The 22,140-nt window shown below is 44.9% G+C and overlaps 1 protein-coding gene across 2 annotated transcripts in view; it reads left to right on the top strand.

Annotated features, from left to right (window-relative positions):
• The first annotated feature begins 13,447 nt into the window (after nucleotides 1–13,447).
• The window catches only part of LOC102033761 (protein eva-1 homolog C), a 177,111-nt gene continuing 168,418 nt past the window's right edge, over nucleotides 13,448–22,140 (top strand). For both annotated transcript variants that reach the window (XM_031066730.1, XM_031066731.1), the window contains exon 1: nucleotides 13,448–13,672. In XM_031066730.1, the coding sequence (XP_030922590.1) occupies nucleotides 13,573–13,672 (100 nt within the window). In that variant the 5' untranslated portion in view covers nucleotides 13,448–13,572. The remainder of the gene's footprint in view (nucleotides 13,673–22,140) is intronic.

Raw genomic sequence — 22,140 nt, forward strand, 5'->3', positions numbered from 1 at the left:
GAGGCGGTGCCGCATCACGGGGCGGTGCCAAACTGGAGCAGGTTTGGGTGGGATGCCGGGAGGGAATTCCTCGCTGTGAGGGTGGTGAGGCGCTGGGACGGGTTGTCCGGAGAAGCCGTGGGCTTCCCATTTCTGGAAGCGTCCCAGGCCGGGTTCGATGGGGCTGGTTTAGTGGGAGGTGTATCGTTCTGTGATTTGAGGATGAAGGGGAACAGAGCGGCCCCTTTCACCTCCATCCCTCAGGGCGATTCGGGGGTGGCAGGAGGCCCCAGAGCAGGGGGGACTGTCCCTGGGATGCGGAGCTGGGGCTCCCAGGGCATCCCCGGCATCATCACAGCTCAGCACATTGTAGGAGCTCCTTGGACATCACAGAGGTTATGAATTCACCAGAGGTTATGAATTCTGGCTTTGCCACATGAAAGTGGTAGTATGTTTTCCAGGAACACATTTCTGTGTGTTTTCATGATAAAAACACTCAATTAAAATTTTTTTTCGAGGCCATTGTTACCTCTGTCCATAATTCAGATATCCTGCAGTCCCAGTGCTTTTCACCAAGATTAGTTTAGAAATTATTATATGCATAAGTACTGGTGAGGTATCTTTCATATGTTTGTATCAGGCAGGTTTCCTTGGCCATCAGTCTGGGTTCAATTAGTGCCTACAGAGGCAGGAGGAAGGTGAATTGTAAATACAGGTCTATAAATAACACCCCACTGTTTAAACTTTGCAGAGATTCACTTCAAAATATCCCTGATCCCATGAACTAATGAGATCCATCACGTTGCCTATGATGTTCCCCCAACCCCAAGCCCCCACATTAACACGAATAATTTCCTACTTTGTGATCTGGTGCTTGGCTCCTTAACTGTGCTTCAGTAGACGATAAGGTGTGCAGAAGACAAGTCACAGGTTTCTGTAGTCTGCTGGTTAACAGCGAGTTAATCAGCAGGACATGGATGGGACAGGACAGAAGAGGGCACTCTGACCCTTAAAATACAAAAAATCTCCACCAGTACTGAGCACACCACTCCTTCTCAAGTTTAATCTTTTTTTTTTTTTAATGTTCTTATCCCTTATGTGAGCACTATTAAAAAGGCAGAATAATATTTTTCAGGGGGTGAGGAATTATCATGTAGGGGTAATTCCAATAATGTAATTGTGATCGAGGAGATAACAGAATAGCTGTAAGGAGACGTGAGGGCTTTGACTTGGGAAACTGCAGATTTCTAGCTCACAACTGTCTTTCAAGAAGAGAATTGTATGTTTCAGTGTCAGGGAGCCACTTCTAACTCCTTGACTGACCACTGTGGATGGCAGCTAACAAAACCACTTTGATGGGCTGGAACTGCCCTGAGCTCAGGGAACCTCACTGCCCTTGAGGTGCCCTACAGGGCCCAGAAACTTGCCCCTGTGTATTTCCCAATTCCTGTGTGGGTTGTTGAGGCACCCTGGCATCAAGACACTGGAACATACGTTGTTTGGTCTCTTTTTTCAGGAACAGCTTTCTTGAGTTTGAAATAGAGGGGCAAGACACTCCCCTTGAGCTTCTTCATTCTGTCACATCAAACAGAGTAGGAGAAGGGCTGCCTCCCCACTCTTCTTGCCTTATAACAAAATCTATGAGAATGTGGATCACTTTACTATCACTGGGATAGGGTGAGGTTCATAAATGAAAGGCATCACTGTTCTCAGGTGATATAACAAGGAGGGCAATGAAGATGGCGAAGGGCCTTGGGGGGAGGCCACATGAGGAGTGGCTGAGGGCACTTGGATTGTGCAGCCTGGAGAAGAGACTGAGGGGAGACCTCACTGCAGCTACAATTTCTGGGGTGGAGAGAGGAGAGGCAGGCACTGATCTCTTCTCTGTGGTGACCAGTGACAAGACCTGAGGGAATGGCCTGAAGCTGTGTCAGGGAAGGTTTAGGTCAGATGTTAGAAAAACGTTTTTCACCCAGAGGGTGGTTGGGCACTGGAACAGGATCTTCCCCAGGGAAGTGGTCACAGCACCAGCCTGACAGAGTTCAAGTGTTTGGATGATGCTCTCAGGCACATGGTAGGCTTGATGATCCTTGAGGATCTCTTCCAACTGAGCTTATTCTGTGATCAAACAGACTTTGGTACTTCTCTGAATTAATTCTGACTGAGTTGAACATATGTCTAGTCCCTCCTGTCCAATCCTGAGGATGCTCACTTATGGTTCCTCACTGCTCAAATCTGAGTTTCTTTGGGAAGAAAAGCAGGACAGGTAGTAAATAGTGCTTAGCCTGACCCTCTCTCATCTGTGGAAGTAGAATGTGACCAAGATCTTCCATTGAATGCCATCCTTCATGCTAGTGTCTTTGAAATCTCCTCCCTTATTTCAACACCCTTCTTGAAGTATTTGTTTCCAAACTGAACATGGCAGTTCAGCAGTGCTCACAGTCACCCCAAACACCCTCAGTTATCCAGCTGGACAAACTGCCACCTCCAGCCTATTTCAAACCCAAATCTCTTTTGACATCAGCATTTCAGTGTCTCCCTCCCTTGATGTATCAATAATGTCAAGAGATTCTCTCCCAGGTCAGCAGTACGACTGATCCCTCTTTGCACTTCCTTGCTAAAGATTTCACTGAATGATGGTCCCTCTCATTAGAGGAAAAAAGGCCAATGTTTAAGGAGGAAGGAGACCTTGTGTTTTGCTCCCCGTATTCTTTGTCACTCTGAGCCATCTGTTTTTGATTTCTGTGCTTTAATTCAGCTTTTTTTTTGTAACAAAGGCTGAAGAACAGACCTTCTCAGACCATATGCTGCATTTGGAAGGTAAAGGAGGGGTGCACATTTCTGGTGTGGAGATGCCCAACAGATTGTACTGGCCTGAGCTGACCTACTTACCTGGATTTAACCTGCTCATGTCCCCAGGAATGCAATGCTTCAGTCCCAGCACCACCAGGATCAGGGCTGTCAGTATCACCTTCCAAAACAGTCTGCATTTCTTCTGAACACCTGAAGCCCTGTTGCAGCAGCTGCAGCACAGCTGTCTGTGGCCTGTCAGAGGGTGTGAAGAAGGGAATGAGTTTCCATGTTGCCCAAGGGAACATGGATGTCTTTTTGTAGGAAACACAGCCAAAAGTGGTAACACCTGCTGTTATTATTGCTGTGTCTCTAAAGAAAAAGAGATATCTGTGAGGGGCTAAGCTGCTCTGGAGATCTGGTCTGTTGTCCCTTAGGAATTGCGAAGAGGCAGGTGGATGTCCCTAGATTACAAAAGAAATGGGACTGGCTCATGGAGGGCCTCTCCACCTCATCTTCTAGCTAAATTGTGCCCTTTTCAACCTGGCAAGCTATTCATAGCTGCTGTAGCCCCAGCAGTGGCTGGTGGAGCAGACATAGCTCCTTTCAGACTGTCCAGATGTACCTGAATCCTTCAGGCTCTCTTGCAAACCTGTGTGAGCAGAGACACAAGGTTATGCCTGGATTCCTCTGTGTCCTTATTATCCCAGGTACCAAAGCAGCCCTATAAACTACTCTGGAAAGGTTTGAGTATAGTGGATTTCATTAGAACCTTGAAACAATCTAAGTTCTAGTCTTTCTGGAAGCTTCCCTTTAATGAAACATGAGTTATTGGTTAACTTAAGGTGAGTTGACCTCGCTGAAAATAATCAAAGAAATCCCAAAATGTCACTTAAAATGACCTCAGGTGCCAGACCCTTCTGGAAAGAGCAGCTGCTCATTAAGGTGGTCATCGAGCATCCACAATTACATTTTTTCCTTACTGTAGAGCACGCAAAGAGGAGAGGGAGAACTGTTCTTCAGACACAGCATCCCAGCACTGAGCTCAGGAAAGCGATGGACTGGAAAATCTTCTGCTCCTTCTGTCAAAACAGCCCCGGGCCTCGGTTGTTTTGGAGCCTCGGTTGTTTTGGAGCCTGGGTTGTTTTGGAGACTGCATCCAGCAGGAGCCACACACAGTTAACCCTGCCAGGCCAGTGCAGGCTCTCCCCTCTGTGCAGTGCTGGGAAAGGGCTCACATCTGCTCCCCTGAGCCTGAGGCTTCTGGAGGGCCTCTGGCAGCAGGCATGGCTTCCGTGGCACATCACTGCCATGTTCATGCACACCCATGCTCTTCCATTTCCTTTTCCCTTTGTTACATTCCAGCCCTGGAGGGTAAATTGTTATTGTATAACTTGTATGGGAGAGGAAAAAAACCGTGTGCCAGTGATTTCTGTCAGGGTGCAGGGGATATATGAAATGTGATCTGGTTTGTTGGTAGCTTTGCCAGTGCCTCAGTAGATGCTGGCTCTGTGTTCAGAGTCAGAAGTGCCTTTAAATTCCTCTTGGAATCTGTGATGTTTTCAGATCATTGAGAATTTGAGCTGTGTGGCTTTGTTGTTTTTCTTGTCTCTTGTTCTTGATTATGCCCCCATTCAGAATTTCAGTTTCCTCTGGGATGCGTGGCACCCTTACAGGTTACGGAAGGGACAACCACACTGGCTGACCTCAGCATTTACAAAACACTTGATTCTACTAATTTTCAGATTTAGTACAAAATTTTAAAGAGGAATTGTGTCTCATATGGAAGACAATGTTGAAATTACTCCAATAATCCAATAAACTGTGTAGAAGACAGATATATAATTGCTTAGAGTGTAAAAGAGTGAGATGTTATAAGTTTGGAGAGTTATGGAGAGTGTGTGACAAAGTAAGGTTAAGTTCAGGAAATGATGCCAGAGGTCTTTCCCTTAGGCAGTAAATTCTTGGGTCTCCTTGAGTTCTGTATGGGTCCAGATGTCAAGGGGTGTCCATGCCTCCAAGTTTCTGTGGTCTGAGTGATGGAGGCTGAGTTCTGGAGCCATTTAACAGAAAGCTGCCCCAGAAACACCATTAAATAAATAACTCATTGACGAGTCCAGGCAGCTCCTTTAGTACTTATCTCAAACTGGAAGAAACGTCTTGGGTTGGAGGCATCAATCTTATTCCAGAAACTGGAGGTCCTGTCCTTCAGAAACAGTTGGGAACCTAAAGAAACCTCCTGTTTCCTGAGATGCTAAAAAACCTAATTGAAATGAATTATAAAAGAAATCCCATTTATCTTGAAAGGCAAGTGTAATCGAAAGACTGATGGGTGAACTCCCAGGTACCTTTACATTTCATAGAGTCAATATTTGTTCTTTCTCCATTTATAACCCCATTACTCTCTCTAGGTGGGCAGGAGATTTCAAGGGGGACCATTTGTTTTTCTTGATTAATGCATTAATGCTGGTGGTTTGTCATAGTAAATTATATCTATTATCTCAACCTCTGTATGCAGGAGGAAAAACAAGTCAAAAATTTATTATCAAATTGCTCAAAGTCGTGGCTTCTCATTATTTTTAACAAAGCCAATCAATTTCTGCTCTTCATTTTTGAGTGACTAGTGACCAACCTGAAGAGAAAATGTTTCTTATATTCTTTGTTTTGCAAAAGCCCTTTAGAAATCATAACGTTATTTTCCAGTGCACTGGCTCAGCTGTGTGCAGTACTTTTGTGTGAAAATAGGTGGGAAAGAGAAACTGCTGCTTTGTCTTATGTCTCACTTTGCCTTCCTCTGGACTCACAGCAGGGCTTTCACCTGAGAACTGGGGTTTACAAGCTTTGAGTCTCTGCCTCTTCCACCACAGAAGCAGCAGCAGCTCTGGACACTGGCTTCCTAAACCAGCTGAAGAAGCTCTCAGCTCTCCTGGTTATTCACAGCACCATTTGTGGCAATCTTGTTTGGGTGAAAACCAAACTGCCTCAAATCAGACACCTTCTAATGAACAAAGCTGCTTTTCCTCTGCTGTCAGAAGGTTCATTTTACAGAAGGAGCATTAGGTGGAGATGAGCTGGGGTGCTGTGTTGGGATAGATTCAGTGAACTGAAAAAAAATTGTTTTACCTTTCACTGTGGGAAAGGAAAAGGGAATTTGATTAGTTATGCATGTCCAAGATGGGGTTAGCAAGTGAAGCAAGAAATTACCTGCAGTGTAGTAATAAATGTAAGAGATTCTCCATGGACAACAATACCTGAGATTGAGAATGACCAGGAAAGGGCTGTGCATGAAACAGCACCCAGGGGATAAGTGCAGGACAGGGCAGAGCACAGCACCAGTGCTGGGCAGGGTAAGGCTGGGAGGGTGATGCTGGCTTGTCAGTCTTCACAAGGGGATAATCCAGCAAAAACTGAAAATATTTTGGAATCTAAGGGGGCTCTAGTCTCTTTTTGCCTCTGCTGAGGTGTTTCTGAGGCAAGTTACTTGTGTTAGAAAAGCCATTTTTTATACTTATTTTATGTAGTCTCTGGATGCACACAACCACTAAGCTATGCCCACACACACAGCTCTGCACATAACACTGCTGTCAGTCCAGGCAATGCCCAGCCTGGTGAACTCTGACATTTTCAAATCTCTTGTAAAAAAGCTGTAAAAACCTGTAAAGTTTCCTTCCTTCCTCTGCATCCTTTCTAGCTGGTCTGGTGAGTAGTGTTACCACATTAGGTATCAGTGATGTGTGAGCCAGGTGCCCAGAGACAATGACTGCAGCAAAATTTCAGTATGAGCTTTCTGCAGTGGGAAGCGTCTCTTGCCCTAGAAGCAAGTTATTAAGTCAAATCTCCACATTCTAGAAAGGCTGGAGTGTGGAGATTTGACTGTCTTGGACTTCAATGCCCTTGTAAATTCCTTGGGTTGTTTTAGATGACATAGTCCAGTGCTGTCTGCACTGCCCAGCACACCTGGACTTGTCACTGGATAGTCTCTTGGGACCACTGTGAAAAAAAATACCTGGTGATATTTTTGGCTGGAGTACTAAAATGCATGTGAAAGCATATGGTTACTCTTGAAACAGCCCTCTCAAATGGAAAAGATTTAAAAGAGGAAAGGAAAATGTATGTTTAAGTACCTGTGAAAGGAGAACACAAACCTGTTCTTCTTGCAAATGGTAGATGTAGTCCATTGTTGAATTTGCACTGATGCCAGTGAAATTACACTTGGGATTAATTATCCCCATTCAGCAGAAAAGCATTTCCTCTGATTCCCTTTGATTTTTTACCAGTTTGTGATCTGTGAGCCAGAGGTTTTTTGTGTAATTTGCTGTCTGTCCAAAACCAAGGGAAATACCCTCTGCTCCAAGGCAATGATAAATCTGAGGTGAAAGCTGATCTGTACGAGTTATGTTGGAGCCAGGGAACCCAATAAGATTTTTTCATTGACTTCTCCAGATCCAACTTAAGCACAGTCTATGCTGAATGCTCCTGAAGGAATGGTCTGTCCTGCTGATCACTGTAAAAAGGTGGGAGCACAAACTCATGGCAACTTGGGCTGTGCTGGAGTCTGGAGACTGCAGGATGCCATATCATTCCTGGGCAGCTGTAATCAGGCTTGCCAGAGTCGCAGGAGAAGATGTGGAGCACTGGCAGTCTGCTCTGGGGTTATTTTTTCAGTTCTCAGCCCATGCCACTGTGTCTTCACCAAGGATATTACAAACTCCTGAAACACTGTTGAGTCTCTTAGAACACATCATCTGTTTGTGGTCACGCTATCAAACTCCAAGCCATGTTTCCTTCCTGCCTGTTGGGAATGGCCAAAGCTCCTGCCAACTCCCAAGCCATGCTCAGAAATGTTCTGGATTGTTTGATCCAGGTGGCCTGGATCAAAAGTGAACCAAGGATTAGTCCAAAATGTGAGTGGCAGTGCCTGTGTTCTGACCCTTATGTGGTTCAGACTATTAATATAGAGGTGGATTTTATGAAAAGGCTTCATGACAATGCTTGGAAACAATCTTTTTTGTGGGAAAGGTCTCTGGCAACAAAAATGGCTTTTCCAACGTAAGTTATAACAGTAGTTTCATGAGGATGGGCCATGTGTAGAGGATGTGTGCCCATGAGGGACAGAAGAACCTGGGGAATGCTGAAGGATTCTCTTGTCATCCTATAATCTACTGCCTTTGCCTGCCCTCAGAGAGGAGTACGGAAGTTGTGATAAATGCTCGTGGTATCATTTTAAGGATGAATGTTGAGATTATTCTTTTTTTTTTTTTAATCAGATAACATTATAGCATGTTACTCCCACAGGACAGGCAGAGAACTTCTAGACAAGTTAATCTGAGAAACAATTCCGGTTCCTGTGGAAATTAAGGACAATGTAAATTATTTGTGAAGGTTGATAGTAAAATAGGAAAAACAGAAGGGAAGAACCTAGTGGAGATCCAGATTAAAAGGGATCTGTAACCTGAAGTGACTCATGTCTATATAGCAGTAGGATTGAGACAATTCTCCCTTGATTATCAAGGGTGAGATAATAGGAAAAACATACTGCTGCTCACATTGAACCAGCTGGGATGTCTCTGCTCTTCAAGGCCAAGACCAATGAGGTCAGAGATAGGTATCCTCAGGTGTCAAATTCAGCTTCTCATCTAAGAAGCACTCCCAGAGACCTATTGAATATACTAATGGAAAGATAGGGGTGGAAAACAGTAAAGCCAGTACCCACCGTCATCCAACTGATGGAGAAATCTACCCAGAAAAACTGTTAGAAGAGGACTTATGAGTCAAGTCAAGTGGAGAACAGTTTCACTTTACAGATATCAGAAGACAGTGAAGGTCAAAGGTCTCAGTGAAACTTGTCTCTTTAAACATTTATGTGACTTTCACTGTAGTACAAAGATCAAGGTGACTCCAAATTCCTGTAGTTCTAATACAGGGATTAACATCCTGTGCACAAGGTACCAGCTAAACCCAACTGGACATGCTGATCCCAGAAAAATCACCAGATTACACAGTACCCTCTGACACAGAACATGGAATCATTAGAATAAAGAGAATGCCAACTGAGAGAGGTTTCAACACCAGTTACTTGGTGAGACATGAGGAGAAAGTTTTCAGCTTTGTTGTGGATCACTTTGTCGTCTTCAAATATTTTACTTTTGATATTTTCATGCATTGGAGGATTTTGCACCACTTTGTTCAGTGTTTCCCAATGTTTCAGTGGGATAAGTGCATCACTTGCGGCTTTTACACTACACAGAATTTGGTTGAAGCACTACCCCCACTTGAAACCTTTCCCAGTATGGAGCAAAGTCCTCCAGGTTTTATGTTCGTTTTGTAAACTGAAGTGATTGAGTGACACAAAATGTGAAAACTTCAAAGGGTTTTCAGTTTGAATATTCTGCACAGCTGTTGTTTAGCATTGAATATGGATTTAACTTGTGAGATACTTGGTGTTGTATTGCAAAACTGCATTATGTGAAGTCCTCTGCCTTCAAATTGATGAAAGCAAAGAGTGCTTACTTCCATGAGTAACCCCATCTGTTTCCATAATACACTCTTAGGGGAAAGATTAAGAAAAAAAGGAAACAAAGATTTGTACTCTCTGGGAAACTTTGTTATTTTATATTGAAGCTGTGACCACCCAGTTTACATTTCTTTCTGTAGGTATAAATGCACATATATTTTGTTATTAATTTACATTCATTTAGAAGGAATGTGGCCAAGTGGAAAGAGCTCTGGCTGGACTTAAAAAGTATTTAATATTTTCTTATCTCTATCAATTTCCCCTGGCTGACGTTGAAAAAGTATTGACCTTAAACATCTGACTGTTCTTTGTCCATGTGTGAAATGGCAGAATGCAACAGGGCCTTTTGGAGAGTGCTTTGAGACCTTATGGAAAAAAACAGTAAGAAGTGAGTAATGTTACTAAGGTTAGAAAGAAAGAGTAGTTTTAGAAAATTTGTACTAATAAATCTGCGTGTGACTGTGTAAACAAACAGGACTTCAATCCTACAACTGGTTCTCTAGCTGAGATCTATTCCTGGTCCAGCTCTTCTGCTGACCAGCCTTTGGCTGTTGATGGTTTAATCAGCAAGGAAGAGGTTAATGGTGCCAGGTCAGTAAAAAATAGGAAAGCATTACTAAAAATCAGCCCTGAAAGGAATCAAGATCAGCACAAACAGCATTAAACTGGGAATCATCCTAACTGGGTCCATTCCTGATTACCATTTATGAACTGGATAATGTTGGGGTCACAAAACTGAATGACAAATTACTTCCTTTCTCACTGTGTCGGTTTGCCCAGTTGCAGCTGTACTTAACTGTACTTTGGGAATTTACATGCATATTTCAGATATTACAGTTTTATGTGCAGCAGGAGAAGGAGAGATCTACAAGAGAGGAGCATGGGAGGAGAGAAAAATGCACTTAAGTTACATAGTCTAAGAGGAGGACTGAGGTACAGTTGTTTGCATCTTAGACTTAGTGAGACTTCTCCACAGTTAATCTGTGGAGGGAAAGAGAGCAAATATCATTCCTCCTAAGATAAGATGTAATGCTGGACTGCATCAGTACTGGCCTATTCCCACTTCTGGGTGGCTGTGGGGGCAAGGGATCCAAGAGAATGTATATCATTATATGTGTTATTACCTATCCCCAGAGACCTATTTGAAGGCATGGATGGATTTCAAGGGCTGTTACTCCTAAAAGTAAAGTTCCATTTTGGTGTTGCCTTGATTCATGTTTACCCCATGAGACTGTCCATGACAGACATCCTTTATCTGTGCTGTGCTGGGACAGGTGGCCTCTTTGCCTTGCAAACACAGCTGATGTTCCCACATGCCCCAGGGAATAAGGGCATTATGGAGACGGACTTTAACTGAATTGTCTGTTTCTCAAAGGCCAATGTTTCTTTTCTTTCTTTTTTTTTCCCCTTGTTCTTTTTGGCAAGAGTTGCTTTCTTCTTTCCTTTTGGAAGGCATCTGTACAGACTTAGTTAAAAAAAACACCCTCAAAGGACAACACCCTCCCATTTGGTTTGGCTTTATTCACATTAACCTTAAGGGCTGCTCAAGCACACTACCCGTGTTTAGCCTTAAACCCTTTGTCCCCAGAAGTTTTTTTTTCTTCCCCATATACTGAGTCAGCCAAACCTAATTACCCTTTAATCAGTAAAATCAACACCTGCTAACAGGGTGGGCTCTTTTCAGCAAATAGTGCTTCCCTTTTCCAGAGGCTGCTAAATTTCCAGGGGTCCTATTGTTTCTTTGTCTTGCTCATAAGGAGCTTTGACTGATAATCTGGTAATGGGTATGGTTATCTCATGCCTGTAAAACACAGTGGTGAATCTTCCTCTTGGCAAGGGTAGCAGAACTAGGTGAGACGAGAATTATACATAGATGCCAGGAGTCAAATCTCCTGGTGTTTTCTCTTTAAAACTTAGGTCAACCCTGGAAAAGCATGCATCAGAGAGGTTTGGCAGGTGGGATTAAAGTATCAGGTGAAATAAAGCCCAAGATAGCCTGTAGGAGCTCCTGGATTTTTATCTTGCTTAAGCAGCTCTCTGCAAAAAAAAGTAAGGGGGCAGAATTGTCTGCAGAGAGAAGGGACTGGGGCTGGATTTTACCAAGCCCGTTGGATCTCAGGCTGTGTCTATGCTGTTAGGGCAGCCCAGAGCCACCACTGTCCTTGGGGAGACTCATCTGCAGCTTCACGGGAGACCCTCAGGGTGTAAAGAGCTGTTGTGGGAAGGAGGTGCTTAGGTGCAGACCAGGCCAGAACAGCCTCTTCTTCCTGTGGTCATGGACAGGATTTGAGCTCGAACTCCAGATTTACCACTCTGCTCTCATCCTCTGTGTGGCTGTTTGGAACTTGAGCAAGTGGCTGTATGGGCAGAAGGCAAACAGGGCCATGGGACTTACAGTTCCCCTTGGGTACACCGCTTCTAGTACCCAGACCATCCCAGGACAGACTTCTGGTGGAAAAAATTACTCTGGTATTCATGGCAGCACTCTTGAAAATGTCTTTCACATGTAATCAGGCAGCCAGTCTGATATTCATCTGAGAACAGCTGAAACATTGTTAGAAATTTCAGAATAAGAAACACTTAACAAGTTCACTCAACTCTGAAAAAACCCCGGAGCCCTTTGCACTGAAGTTTCTTACATTTGTTTTTAGCTCTAAAATCAATGTTTTTGGAGAGCTCCACTTAACTTCTTGTGGATGAACAGGGCAGAGGAGTAAAAACCACTTATGGTTTTCCTTGGGTGTTTCTACTGAGGTTATTTTTGCTGGATAGGTGCTGCAGCTTTGTTCAGCAGCTGTGTGTGAGCCTGGCCCCATGGCTGCCACCCTTGGCAGCCCCACACAGTGCAGCTCCTTAGTTGAATGTATGGATACACAGGCTGCTAAATGGCTGGTGCCAGCTTTGCCTGTGAAATACATCCCCCTCTCTCTGCAGCAACACTCAGCTCCTGCCCTAGCCTGGATATGTGGGATATGGCCATTATTTGCATGCAAACATAGGGCTGAGCTGCAGCTAAGGCTGGTGACCAAAGCCCAGGATCTCCCCGGTCCAAACCCAGGACCAAACCCCGGGGCAAGAGAGTCCACCCATCCACCTGTGTCCCCAGTTCTCAGCTCTTTCAAATTAACATGACTGGCTTGATGCTGCCAGGATATGGATGAAAATCAGGCAGGATCAAATACTGGATGTGCTTCCAGGTGAGCTGGAGCCTTCCTTTAACTCTGCAGGGTGAGCAGCGCTCAGTGAGCATCTAGGGCCATGCTAGGAAGTTAAAGTAATTGCTAAGGAAGGAGCCAGGACTCCTGGGTCTCAAGGCCAGGTTGGATGGGAATAGAACAGAATATAAAAAATTACATTCTGAGCCTGTGTTCTCTTAAGAGCAACCTGGTCTAGTGGAAGGTGTCCCTGCCCATGGCAGGGAGGCTGGAGTTAGATGATCTATAAACTCCATTCCAACCCAAACAATTCCACAATTCTATGAACACCACAGGTCTGGATCTGCTGAAAAACCCTCTGTTGAGTTTGATGGAGGATAGAGGAGTCCCGTGGGTTAGGGGAGCCTGGCATGGCTTTCTGCTGTCAAAAGAAAGGAGAGTTTTGGATACGTGGCTGTCACGAGTCCCAGTCCTGCAATGAGATCCAGGAGGGTTTGTTCCCTGGGCCTGTGCAAAGTCTCTTCCACTGCAGGATCACTCTCAAGAGGGGACACAGAATTTTCCTGTCACCAGTCTGGCAGGATGCCGCTGCTCACACTGATTTCAGCAGCATCTACAAATACCCGTCAGAGCAGAAATCCATGTGAATTCAGGTGCTTTGCTTTGGGCTCCCTGCTTTGGAAACTCTGCTCATCCTTCTGTCTGTCTGTGCCAGAGAGACAAGAGCCCTGCATATCTAATCCAACAATAGCTGGGCTCCTCCAACCCAGCCCCTCAGGGCACCCCTTTCCCCGACTGCCCCCCAGCAGCTCTCAGTGCCACAGCTGGACAGCTGCACAACAGTCTGCAGCAAATTTGGGCAAAGAGGTGGCTTTTAGGACCCTGGGAACTCTGCCAAGGCTCAGGTAGGTCTGTCTCATTCGTCAGCCGGGATTCATTCACTCCCAGGGATGTGTGTGTGTGTGTGTGTGTGTGTGTGTGTGTGTGCCGAGTGCTTTTCCTTCCCCGCCGCTGGCTGCGAGCCTTCCCAGCAATGGGACTAACGCTGCTCTCCGGGCAATGAGGAGTGCTGGGCAGGGGCAGGAACCGCTTTCCTTTCCTCGGGAAGAAAACAAGCCGTGAGGACACCTAAGGATGTGCTGTCCAGATGTGCTGCCCACCTCCACCTTCCTCCTAGGACTCATGTGCTTGACAGCTTTCAGCAACTTTGCCAAGACTTCTGCAGACTTCTCGGGTAGGGAGAAGCGCCGATCCCTCCGTGTGCTGCTCGTGCATGGGGGCTCTTATTCCAGTGCTCAGGAGCAGCTCGGGGAAAGGGGATGTGAGCAGATCCGGGATAGTTATGTGGGAAGTAATTTTAATCTTTTAAAAATAAGCCAAAGATGAAAAGTGTCTTCTGTAAGAGGATTTTGAGTTTCTTAAAAGCCTTTCTCAATAATTAGCAAAACTATTTCAAAAGAGTTTGTCTGACTAACTTTGGGAACAAAAAAGCCAATAGTGTTAACTTGTGTAAGTTTGTAGCAGGAATGGTATTAACCTGTGTAAGTTTTTAGCAGGTTTTGTGCTGTGCTTCTCTCAGGAGTAAAAAGAGGCGGATTAGGAGACTGGGATGGTGTAGGATGTAAATTAAAGCTAACATAGCAAGGCTAAATTATTTTGTAGTGGGCTAGATTCCCTCCTCTTAACATAGAACTCCTGATTGTTGCAAAAGCCCCCTGAGCTGAGATAAAGGAGGTGCATGCACGGAACAAATTATATTCTGAGCCTGTGCTGTCTTAAACTGCAAGAAAAAGTCTCATTTTATAATATTTTCTGAATCTAAAAATGTTGATAGCACTTGTTTGGAGTTGTACACAGCAGGTAAATATCCAGCACTTTGAAAATCTGGAGTCCCATGTAAGTTTTATAACTCTATACCTTCATTAGTTGATTTAAAATTATGTTTCTGCTTCTGTTCTTTCTGGATGTGCATGTGGATTTGAGAAAACATAAGAGATTTTATTTTGCAGCTTCAGCAGGGCTGATCAGTTTGCTTGGGAGTGCCCAGTGAGGGCCACTTTTCTTTTAGGATATCGGTTCTAATTTTGGGTCTTAGTGTGAATAACTAGACTGGCATACTCTTTAGGGGTGTTTTGCAAAACTCTTGTAGTGGATAAGAGCTGCCAATTATAGTTTGCTGATGAAAAAGAGTCATTTGCAAGGGTTGAACCTCACTGGACTTGGGTTTCAACACATCCCAGCACTGCCGCTCACTGCCTGGCAGTGCATGTGTCTGTGTGCTGTGAGAAATTTGTGTTAGAAAGGAGGAGCTTGTGGTAGAGGGTGGGGAAAAGAATATATACAGTGCTGGAAGTCTTAATGTGAATTGAAGGGGGCTGGCTTGCCTGTGATTCAGTCTCCTTTGGGGGCACATCAGTCCTGGGGGCTCCCATTCAAGGCAGATCTGCCTCTGAATAGAAGGGACTGAGGCATTTTCCTGTTTCTGGTGTGCTTTTATCCTTTTCTTGGCACTGAGCTTTCTCTGTGCTCCTAAGCAGAAGCAAACAATTTGATTCAGAAGGGGTGCATGGACTAGGCATGATGGGAGCAAAAGCTGCAGCGGGGAAAGGAGTTGTCCTTCTGAAATGTAGATAAAATTTTCCCAGCCAGGCCAAATTGCCAAGCATTAAAATGTGTCCAGGTGTCCCAGGGCAAAGGTGCTTTACATCGTGTTTGTACAACATAGCTGCAACAGTGGAAGGAAATTAGATAGGCTTCAGTGGTGCTGGCAGGGGGAGCAGATGCTGTTCTTTTAAAAAATGGATAAGAATGTTGCTGATAACAAAATAATGTTTTCTGTAGCATCCAACTGAACTGTCATGCTTTGGGAGAAGAGGGGTGGCTGGTATCTCTGCATATGTGTATGGCAAGATTGTACTCTGAAGCAGGGTCTGTAATCCCAGCAGCACAACCTCCCATGAGTTTCCATAACTGTTGGAACCTTCTGCCAGGTCCAACCTATGTTTCCTGATAGCAGGCTTGGCAAATGTCCCCAGTCTCGTTGGACTGACTGTACCTTGCAGGACAGGAAACATGATTTGCTGCAGGAAAGGGCTGTACCGAATGTGTAGCAGCTCAAATGTAGTTTTGTAAGCTCAGGAGCTGAGTGCCCACAAGATGATAGGGGGTAGGAAAAGGTACAGCATTTCCCAAATCATACCTTATGCTTTCCCAGCACATTTGCATTGACCCCATCCACCTCCCTCCAATGCATGAGGGTTTGCACCATGTGCCTCTCTGAAGGAGCAGCAGCCCAGGTAACTCTTCCTACCTGATGGAGCATCTTGTTAGTCACTGCTGTCCCTATAAGTGAATTGTCAGCTGGCTTAAGGAATGGAAGGAGGACATCCTTCTAATATTATTTGACTGTAATTGTTTCTGGCCTGTTATACACTTTTCTATACTTCAGCATATTCTGAATTCTTCTCTGGCATGACTGGAATTGAGCAGGTGAAAATCTTTGGGGACAACTTATAGCTTTACTGTATGCCATCCCACCTAGAGGTGGTGCATCCGAAGCATAAATTGTCTGCACCCCAGGGAGATGAGTGGATTTGTATTGGGTATTACTGCAGAGGAATGTAAGGCTTGCTGTGATCCCACAGAGGTTTCTGCAGCAGTTGGTGCTGCAGGGAGATGACACAGCTCTTTGGGATGTAAAGGCTTTTCCAGCTTGCAAATGAATAGCACTACTGTCCAGAGACAGCAGCTGATGCTCTTTGGGGAAGAATGGGGGTTTAAAACTCAGTCCTGTAGACCTTGTATAGCAGCAAAACCTCTCTGGCTTCTCAGCTAGGTTTGATCCAGCATTACCAAGGAGGTGCTGCTGTTTGTAATAGGTCATGGCTGTGCAGTGGTGGCCAGAGTTTGTGGATCCAGCCTTGGAGGGAAAAGATCAGGGACAACCAGTCTTGAGGTCTAATCAGATCATAAGTCAGCGGCACTGACCTGATTGTCATGCTGCAGCTCTGCAATAGGGCTGGATAAAAGACTTACCAAGGACTTCAAACCCAAACACATCCCACTGCTCCCAGTACTCTCCACTGGCTGGGTCTTCAAGGGATGTGTCTCTCAGCTGCAGGAAGATTTGATTTTTATGCAGGTCATGGCAAGGCACACCCTGAGAAGGTGCCCAGAGATGTGGTTAATTGAGTCTCAGCTCTCACAAGAGAGCACAAGCAGGGGCTGGTGGGGATTTCTAACCCCTGAGCACACAGCACACTCCATCCCCTCCTGTTTGAACAGCTCAAACGTGAACATGAGCAGTGCGTGTCCTGCTGGGGACTGGTGCAATCTGAGATGTAAGAATTCAAATTCCTTTTAAGTGAAGTATTTGAACTATGTGAAGAGTTTTGAAGTTGTTTTCTTTAATAGTTCTTTAAACATTGATGTTTGTAGCAGGGTGTGGGGGTAGGAAGCAGATCCTGAGGGAGAAAGTGGACTTATCAGGCACTTTGCAGCCACTTCTTAAGAAGACCTGGACTTTTTCTCTGTGGCTGCTTGTAGAATGGACTCTTGGTTTAATCTTATTCTGTGATCTGTTCTTGTGCTCAGGACTGTTTGAAGACTTAGAATCTGCTATCTTGATGTGTCACTTTCCCCTAATGTTAAAGGTGATACTTGAGGACTGTGATGAGGTGTGGGGTAAGAATCTGATCTTTTGAATCTCTGTACCTTAACCATAAACCTCTAGTGCTAATCTCTGCAGCAGCAATGAATTCTCCAAAATCCTTGCTGTTTGATAAAACTTGACCTTTGTTTTAGTCCCTTTCTAATTTTAGTGAGAGTCTAAGACAGAGCAATGCCCTTGCCCCTGCCAGGGGAAGCTGTACCATAGCTCCTCTGCATGGGCTCTGGGAGGCAGTGATCCATGTGCAGTGCACAGGCCTTGCTCCTCAGAGGGACAAAGTTAATGAAAATGGGACCAAAATTAGGCTTTGGTGCTAACTTTAAATGCAGGCATAGAAAGCTTAGTCAACAGCTATTGCTCATATCCTGTGTGCTCTCTCTGCTCAGCCACGATGTTCCTGTCTCTGAAGCTAAATCGTGCAAACACATGTTCAATTTTGCTCTGCCCGCTGCTGCCAAGGTGACCATTTAACTTCCAGCTGCATACCTGCAAGGAATTAAACTTGTGTAGTTATTGTGCCATGCTCTGATTCTCCTCAAGGATTTTCCTGTTTATTAGCTGATTTCAGGCATGTTGGGCAGGAGGGTGGTGGCATCAGATCTATGGGATTGCCACGAGTTTCATGTTAATGCAGACAGGTACCTCCACTGCTGAGGAAAGGGTTGTGAACTCAAGCATTTACAGACATCAGAGAATCCACTGCAAGCACCTAAGCCAAAAACTTAGGTTTCTAGGCATGGAAACAGCTTGGCTGGGAGCTAGTGCCTTTTTTGACATAGGAGAACCCAGCTGAAAGAAAAACCAGCGCCGGTAGTGCTGCTCCCCTTGGGCCTGCTTTAATGTTTATGTTCTTTGCATTAGATTTTGGCACAAGCTGGATGTGAGCAGCACTTTGCTTAAGGGACCTGATGTGGCATCGAGCCAGATGAACACAGGTAACTCCCATCCACACCCTGCAGGTGAGCCCTGGGTAGCTTTTGGAACCTCTCCCTGGAGGCCCATCTTGGTTTTGAAAGCATAAAGATTTTTGTTGCTGTTGTTATTATTATTGGTGGTGGTGATTGGTTGGTTTTTTTTTTCCTTTTCCCCAAGAATATCAGGTTTCAAGTGAAAGCTGCTCTTGCCACCTCCCTGCTAATTGGCTCAGTGTGTTTGTTTGAGTGATGAGGGCTGGAGTTGGGGAGGGGAAAGGCACTTCTCCCTGATTGCATTTAATCAGTCCATAATAAAGGCAATTTGTTTGACAACTCCATTCACCAAATTATCATCAAAATCTACATGCTAACAGCTTCTGAATGCCTAATAGCCCTGAATGGGTTCGTGGTGTCAAGGGGGATCCAGGATTTCCATGTGTTGAAGGTTTCAGGCTGTAAAAGAGGCCATTTTCCAGAGAAAGGCAGAAACACCACCACACGGGAAAATAAATTGTAACTCAGTAATGAGGGTTGAGTTTTTGACCTCAGGGGCAAACAGACATGGTTTAGACTTTGGTTAAAGCCTGGGCCACGTCCAGGCTACCTCTGTACCTGGTCTTGGGGAAGGGCTCTGAGTGATGAGGTAGGATGGGCCTCAGGTTTCTGCTTAGAGAGGTCCCTGCCTCAGGTGATCTTTTCCTCCTCAGCTGGAGGCTGAATGTGCTACCCCATCCATCCATCCATCCATCCCAGCTGCCTGGGCTGCAGTTTGGCTTACTGAGGGCAAACTGCCGATGCTGGGGTAGAGAAATTCTCCTTTGCAGAGCTGACAAAATCCGAAACCTTATCAAAGGTAGTTTAAAACCCTATGGCCTCTTCTGATAACATTCTGGAGATGTGGCTGCACGGAGCAGAGCTGAAGGGGGTGGCTGTGTCTGGGAGCCATGGTTGAGGGGTTCTCACAGGGGGCAGCTGCAGCTGGGGTTTGTGTCACATATGTCTGTTTGCCTGTGGAAAAGAGTCTAAAGACCTCAGAGAGCTGGGAGTTGTTGGAGGAGGAAATCAGTAGGAGTTTGGGTGGGTATCAAGTGCAAGATCTGCTGCTCTTGGGAGAGCAGGAAAAGAATCAGCATAGAGGCTGGGGCTATTTTGGTGCCTGAGAGAGTTGTTCTGGTTTATCAGTGGGGATGCAGCTTTATGGTATCAACAAAACCATGTTATCAAGACCAAATACCATTTTAAGCCAAGATACAGGTTTCTGTCCACCTCTGTATGGAGGCATGCTCCAGAAAACACTGTGGGCTTCCCAGCAGTTGTGATGAAAATGCTGTGAGGGAGGACTCTGTGCCTGCTGATTGTAAAAATATTCAGCATTTACTTTTACTGACAGCTGAGGGGGGCAAATTGAGCTGCAGGATGACAAACACATGCTTCCAATTCCTTGTGTTTATGGTCCTGGGCAGTCACCAGGGGCACTGCTGTTACTGCTGCAAAAACACAGCTGCTGGCTGGTGTTTGTGGAGCCAGGGAAAGGAGACACAGCCTGGGAGGGATGGATGGGGCTGCTGTGGGTGCCAGGATATCTCATGAGGGGTCTGTGTGAAACCTCATGTAGGCAGTGACTCCAAGCTCAAGAGCCATGTGTGTGCATCTGGCTCCTGTCACGTGGAAATCCTCTGGGTTGGCCATCACAGCTGCCAGCAGGAGCCAAGGGACCTTGGGAATCCCAACATCTGGGTGATGACTGGCAGTATTTATATTGTATCTACTAATTGCAGGAGCCTAGAAAATGATGAAGGCTTTTGTTAGTACCAGGAAGACTTTATTTAATTAGTAGTAACAAAAAAAAGGAAAAAAAGAATCTGCTGTGGTAGTTTTAATAACTTCAAAGTATCCCAGTATCCCACTAGATGCACAGACAATTTGAGGAAATGGTCCTTGCAGCATTCTTCCTATGTCTGTGTGTTATCAGGGATACAAATGCTGCAGAATTAAAGAAAGCAACTGTTTATATCCTCAGGTAAAAATTTTCCCTGACTTAAGGCACTGTGAAAGAAGATTTTATATGCCACAAATTTTATATTTTTAATTTGGTCAACTAAAAATAAAAAAGTGAGAATTTTGACTTATTCTTTTTTCAACTGGGATACTTAGAAGCTAAACTCACAATTTCATCTGTGGGGTGGGGAGAATAAGCTTAGTCTCTGCAGGAGGAGAAAAACTGTGTATTTACGCTTGGCACTGTGCTGATCCTTTGTTGATGCTAATTTAAACATAGCCTGATCTCCCAAAGTGCTCAGTGTTCAGAGCTGAAGATTGGTCTGGGCTGTGTTTAGGTGGGTGTGCAGTGATTTAGTTGGCCAACACCAGGGCTGTTTACATGTCTTGTTTGAGACTGGCTGCTTGTGCTTGGCATGTTTGTGCAGGTATAGATGGAACTTTCTGTTTTCTGTTCCAAAATAGCAATCCCAATCCCTGGTGGTGGGTGGACGGACCAAACTACCCATTTTGTTTTGGTTTTTTGTGCTCTTGTAATTTCTTTATGCAGATACCCAAGACCTTCGCAGATTGTGTCCCTTGAAAGGTGTGTGACTGCCTGCAGGAACAGAGCCAATGTGCCCCTCAAAGTAGTTGAGAGGATTTTTGGTCAGGATGGTTTGGTACAATACTACAAGGCTCCTTGTGTCCTTGCCAGTGCTGTGCCTCATTGATCCAGCATTGCTGCTGTCTGGGATTTTTGTGCTCTTTCAAAAAGACAGCCACAGGCCAAAATCTGCCCAGCTGTGAGGCAGCTTTGCTGACTTGCCAAGAGCTGTACAGAATGAACAGAAGCACAGAAGTTAATCCCAACTCATCTTCTTGCAGATTAAAACTAGTGTAGGAGTAATAATTAGGAACACACTTAAGAGAGCTGCTTGGGTTACCTGTTATTATTATTTATTTACTTTGCTGCTTCTTTTGCCTGAGGATGGATGGTGAATTCTGACTCTTTCAGCCTGGGTTTGGGCTAATCCAAATGTGCCTGGCTCAGCTCACTAACTGAGGGTATGAACTCATTTGTAGTAATTAAAACTGTGAATGTCTCCTCTTTCAGTGTGTGCAGTGCCTGGCTGCCTGGAGCTCAGTGTGTGTCTTCTCACATCAGAGAGACAATGATGAGTTGGTAGTTCTGGGTTGCACAGGAAAATAAATCTTGGCTGAGTCTTTTCAGATACACTCTGTGCTCTTGAATTGTGGTGTCAGTGTTGATGGGGCTCCTTTGGATGCTGAGGCTTGCTGTTCAATAATCCCTCTTGGATCCATCTGGATCCTTGCATGAAGATGGAGCAGTGTGTGTGTGAGCTGCAGTTTGGCCAAACCCTCTGAGAGCTCAGGTGTCAGAAGTGTGTTTGAATGAACAGATGCATGTAGGCGCTCCTGAGGAATTTGCAGTAGATGTTGTCCAAGCACTTGAGTTGTGGCAGGCAGGGGAGCTCACATCCAGCTGTTGGCAAAGTATCTCACATCCTTAACAAGGAGGAAGAAAGATTTAAAAAATGTATTTCCTTTTTTTAATGTTATATTTAGAGAAGAAGGCCTAGAGACTTAGAGGAGATTCATCAGCCATTTACAATCGAAAAACTTCACTGTGTACTATTGTGCACCAACTTTTGACCTGATATTAGTACATTATTTGCCAGAAGAGGGATTTTTTCATTCCCCCAGCAGCCCATAAAAGAATGAGAATCCTCAGGGTGTGAGAGGGAGCTGACTTCAGGTGAGATACACAAAATCCTTGACAAAGTGGGTACCTGATGGTGCTGCTTGTCAAGAAGGGGCCATTCAGACCACCTACTCTGAGACCCCCAGTGTGCATGTGTTATTTTATTTTCATCTGCTATCAGATGCCTGTGGTTTTGCTGCTATGATATTATCAACATGTGTTGTATCAGCCTCAAGGGTTTAAAGTGGGCTTTTACTCCCATTAGTAAATATGAAAACAAACACAGCAGTGTGGGGATTTTCTGCTAATGTTTCCTCTGTGATTTCTGTATCATACTGTGGGCTGGTGTTGAAATTAAGAGTGCTCTACAGCAGGTGCAATTCCTGACATTAATTTCCCATGTTTGCTGTATTATG

This window comes from Geospiza fortis, unplaced genomic scaffold, assembly GCF_000277835.1.
Source record: "Geospiza fortis unplaced genomic scaffold, GeoFor_1.0 scaffold98, whole genome shotgun sequence".
Classification (NCBI taxonomy): Eukaryota; Metazoa; Chordata; class Aves; order Passeriformes; family Thraupidae; genus Geospiza; species Geospiza fortis.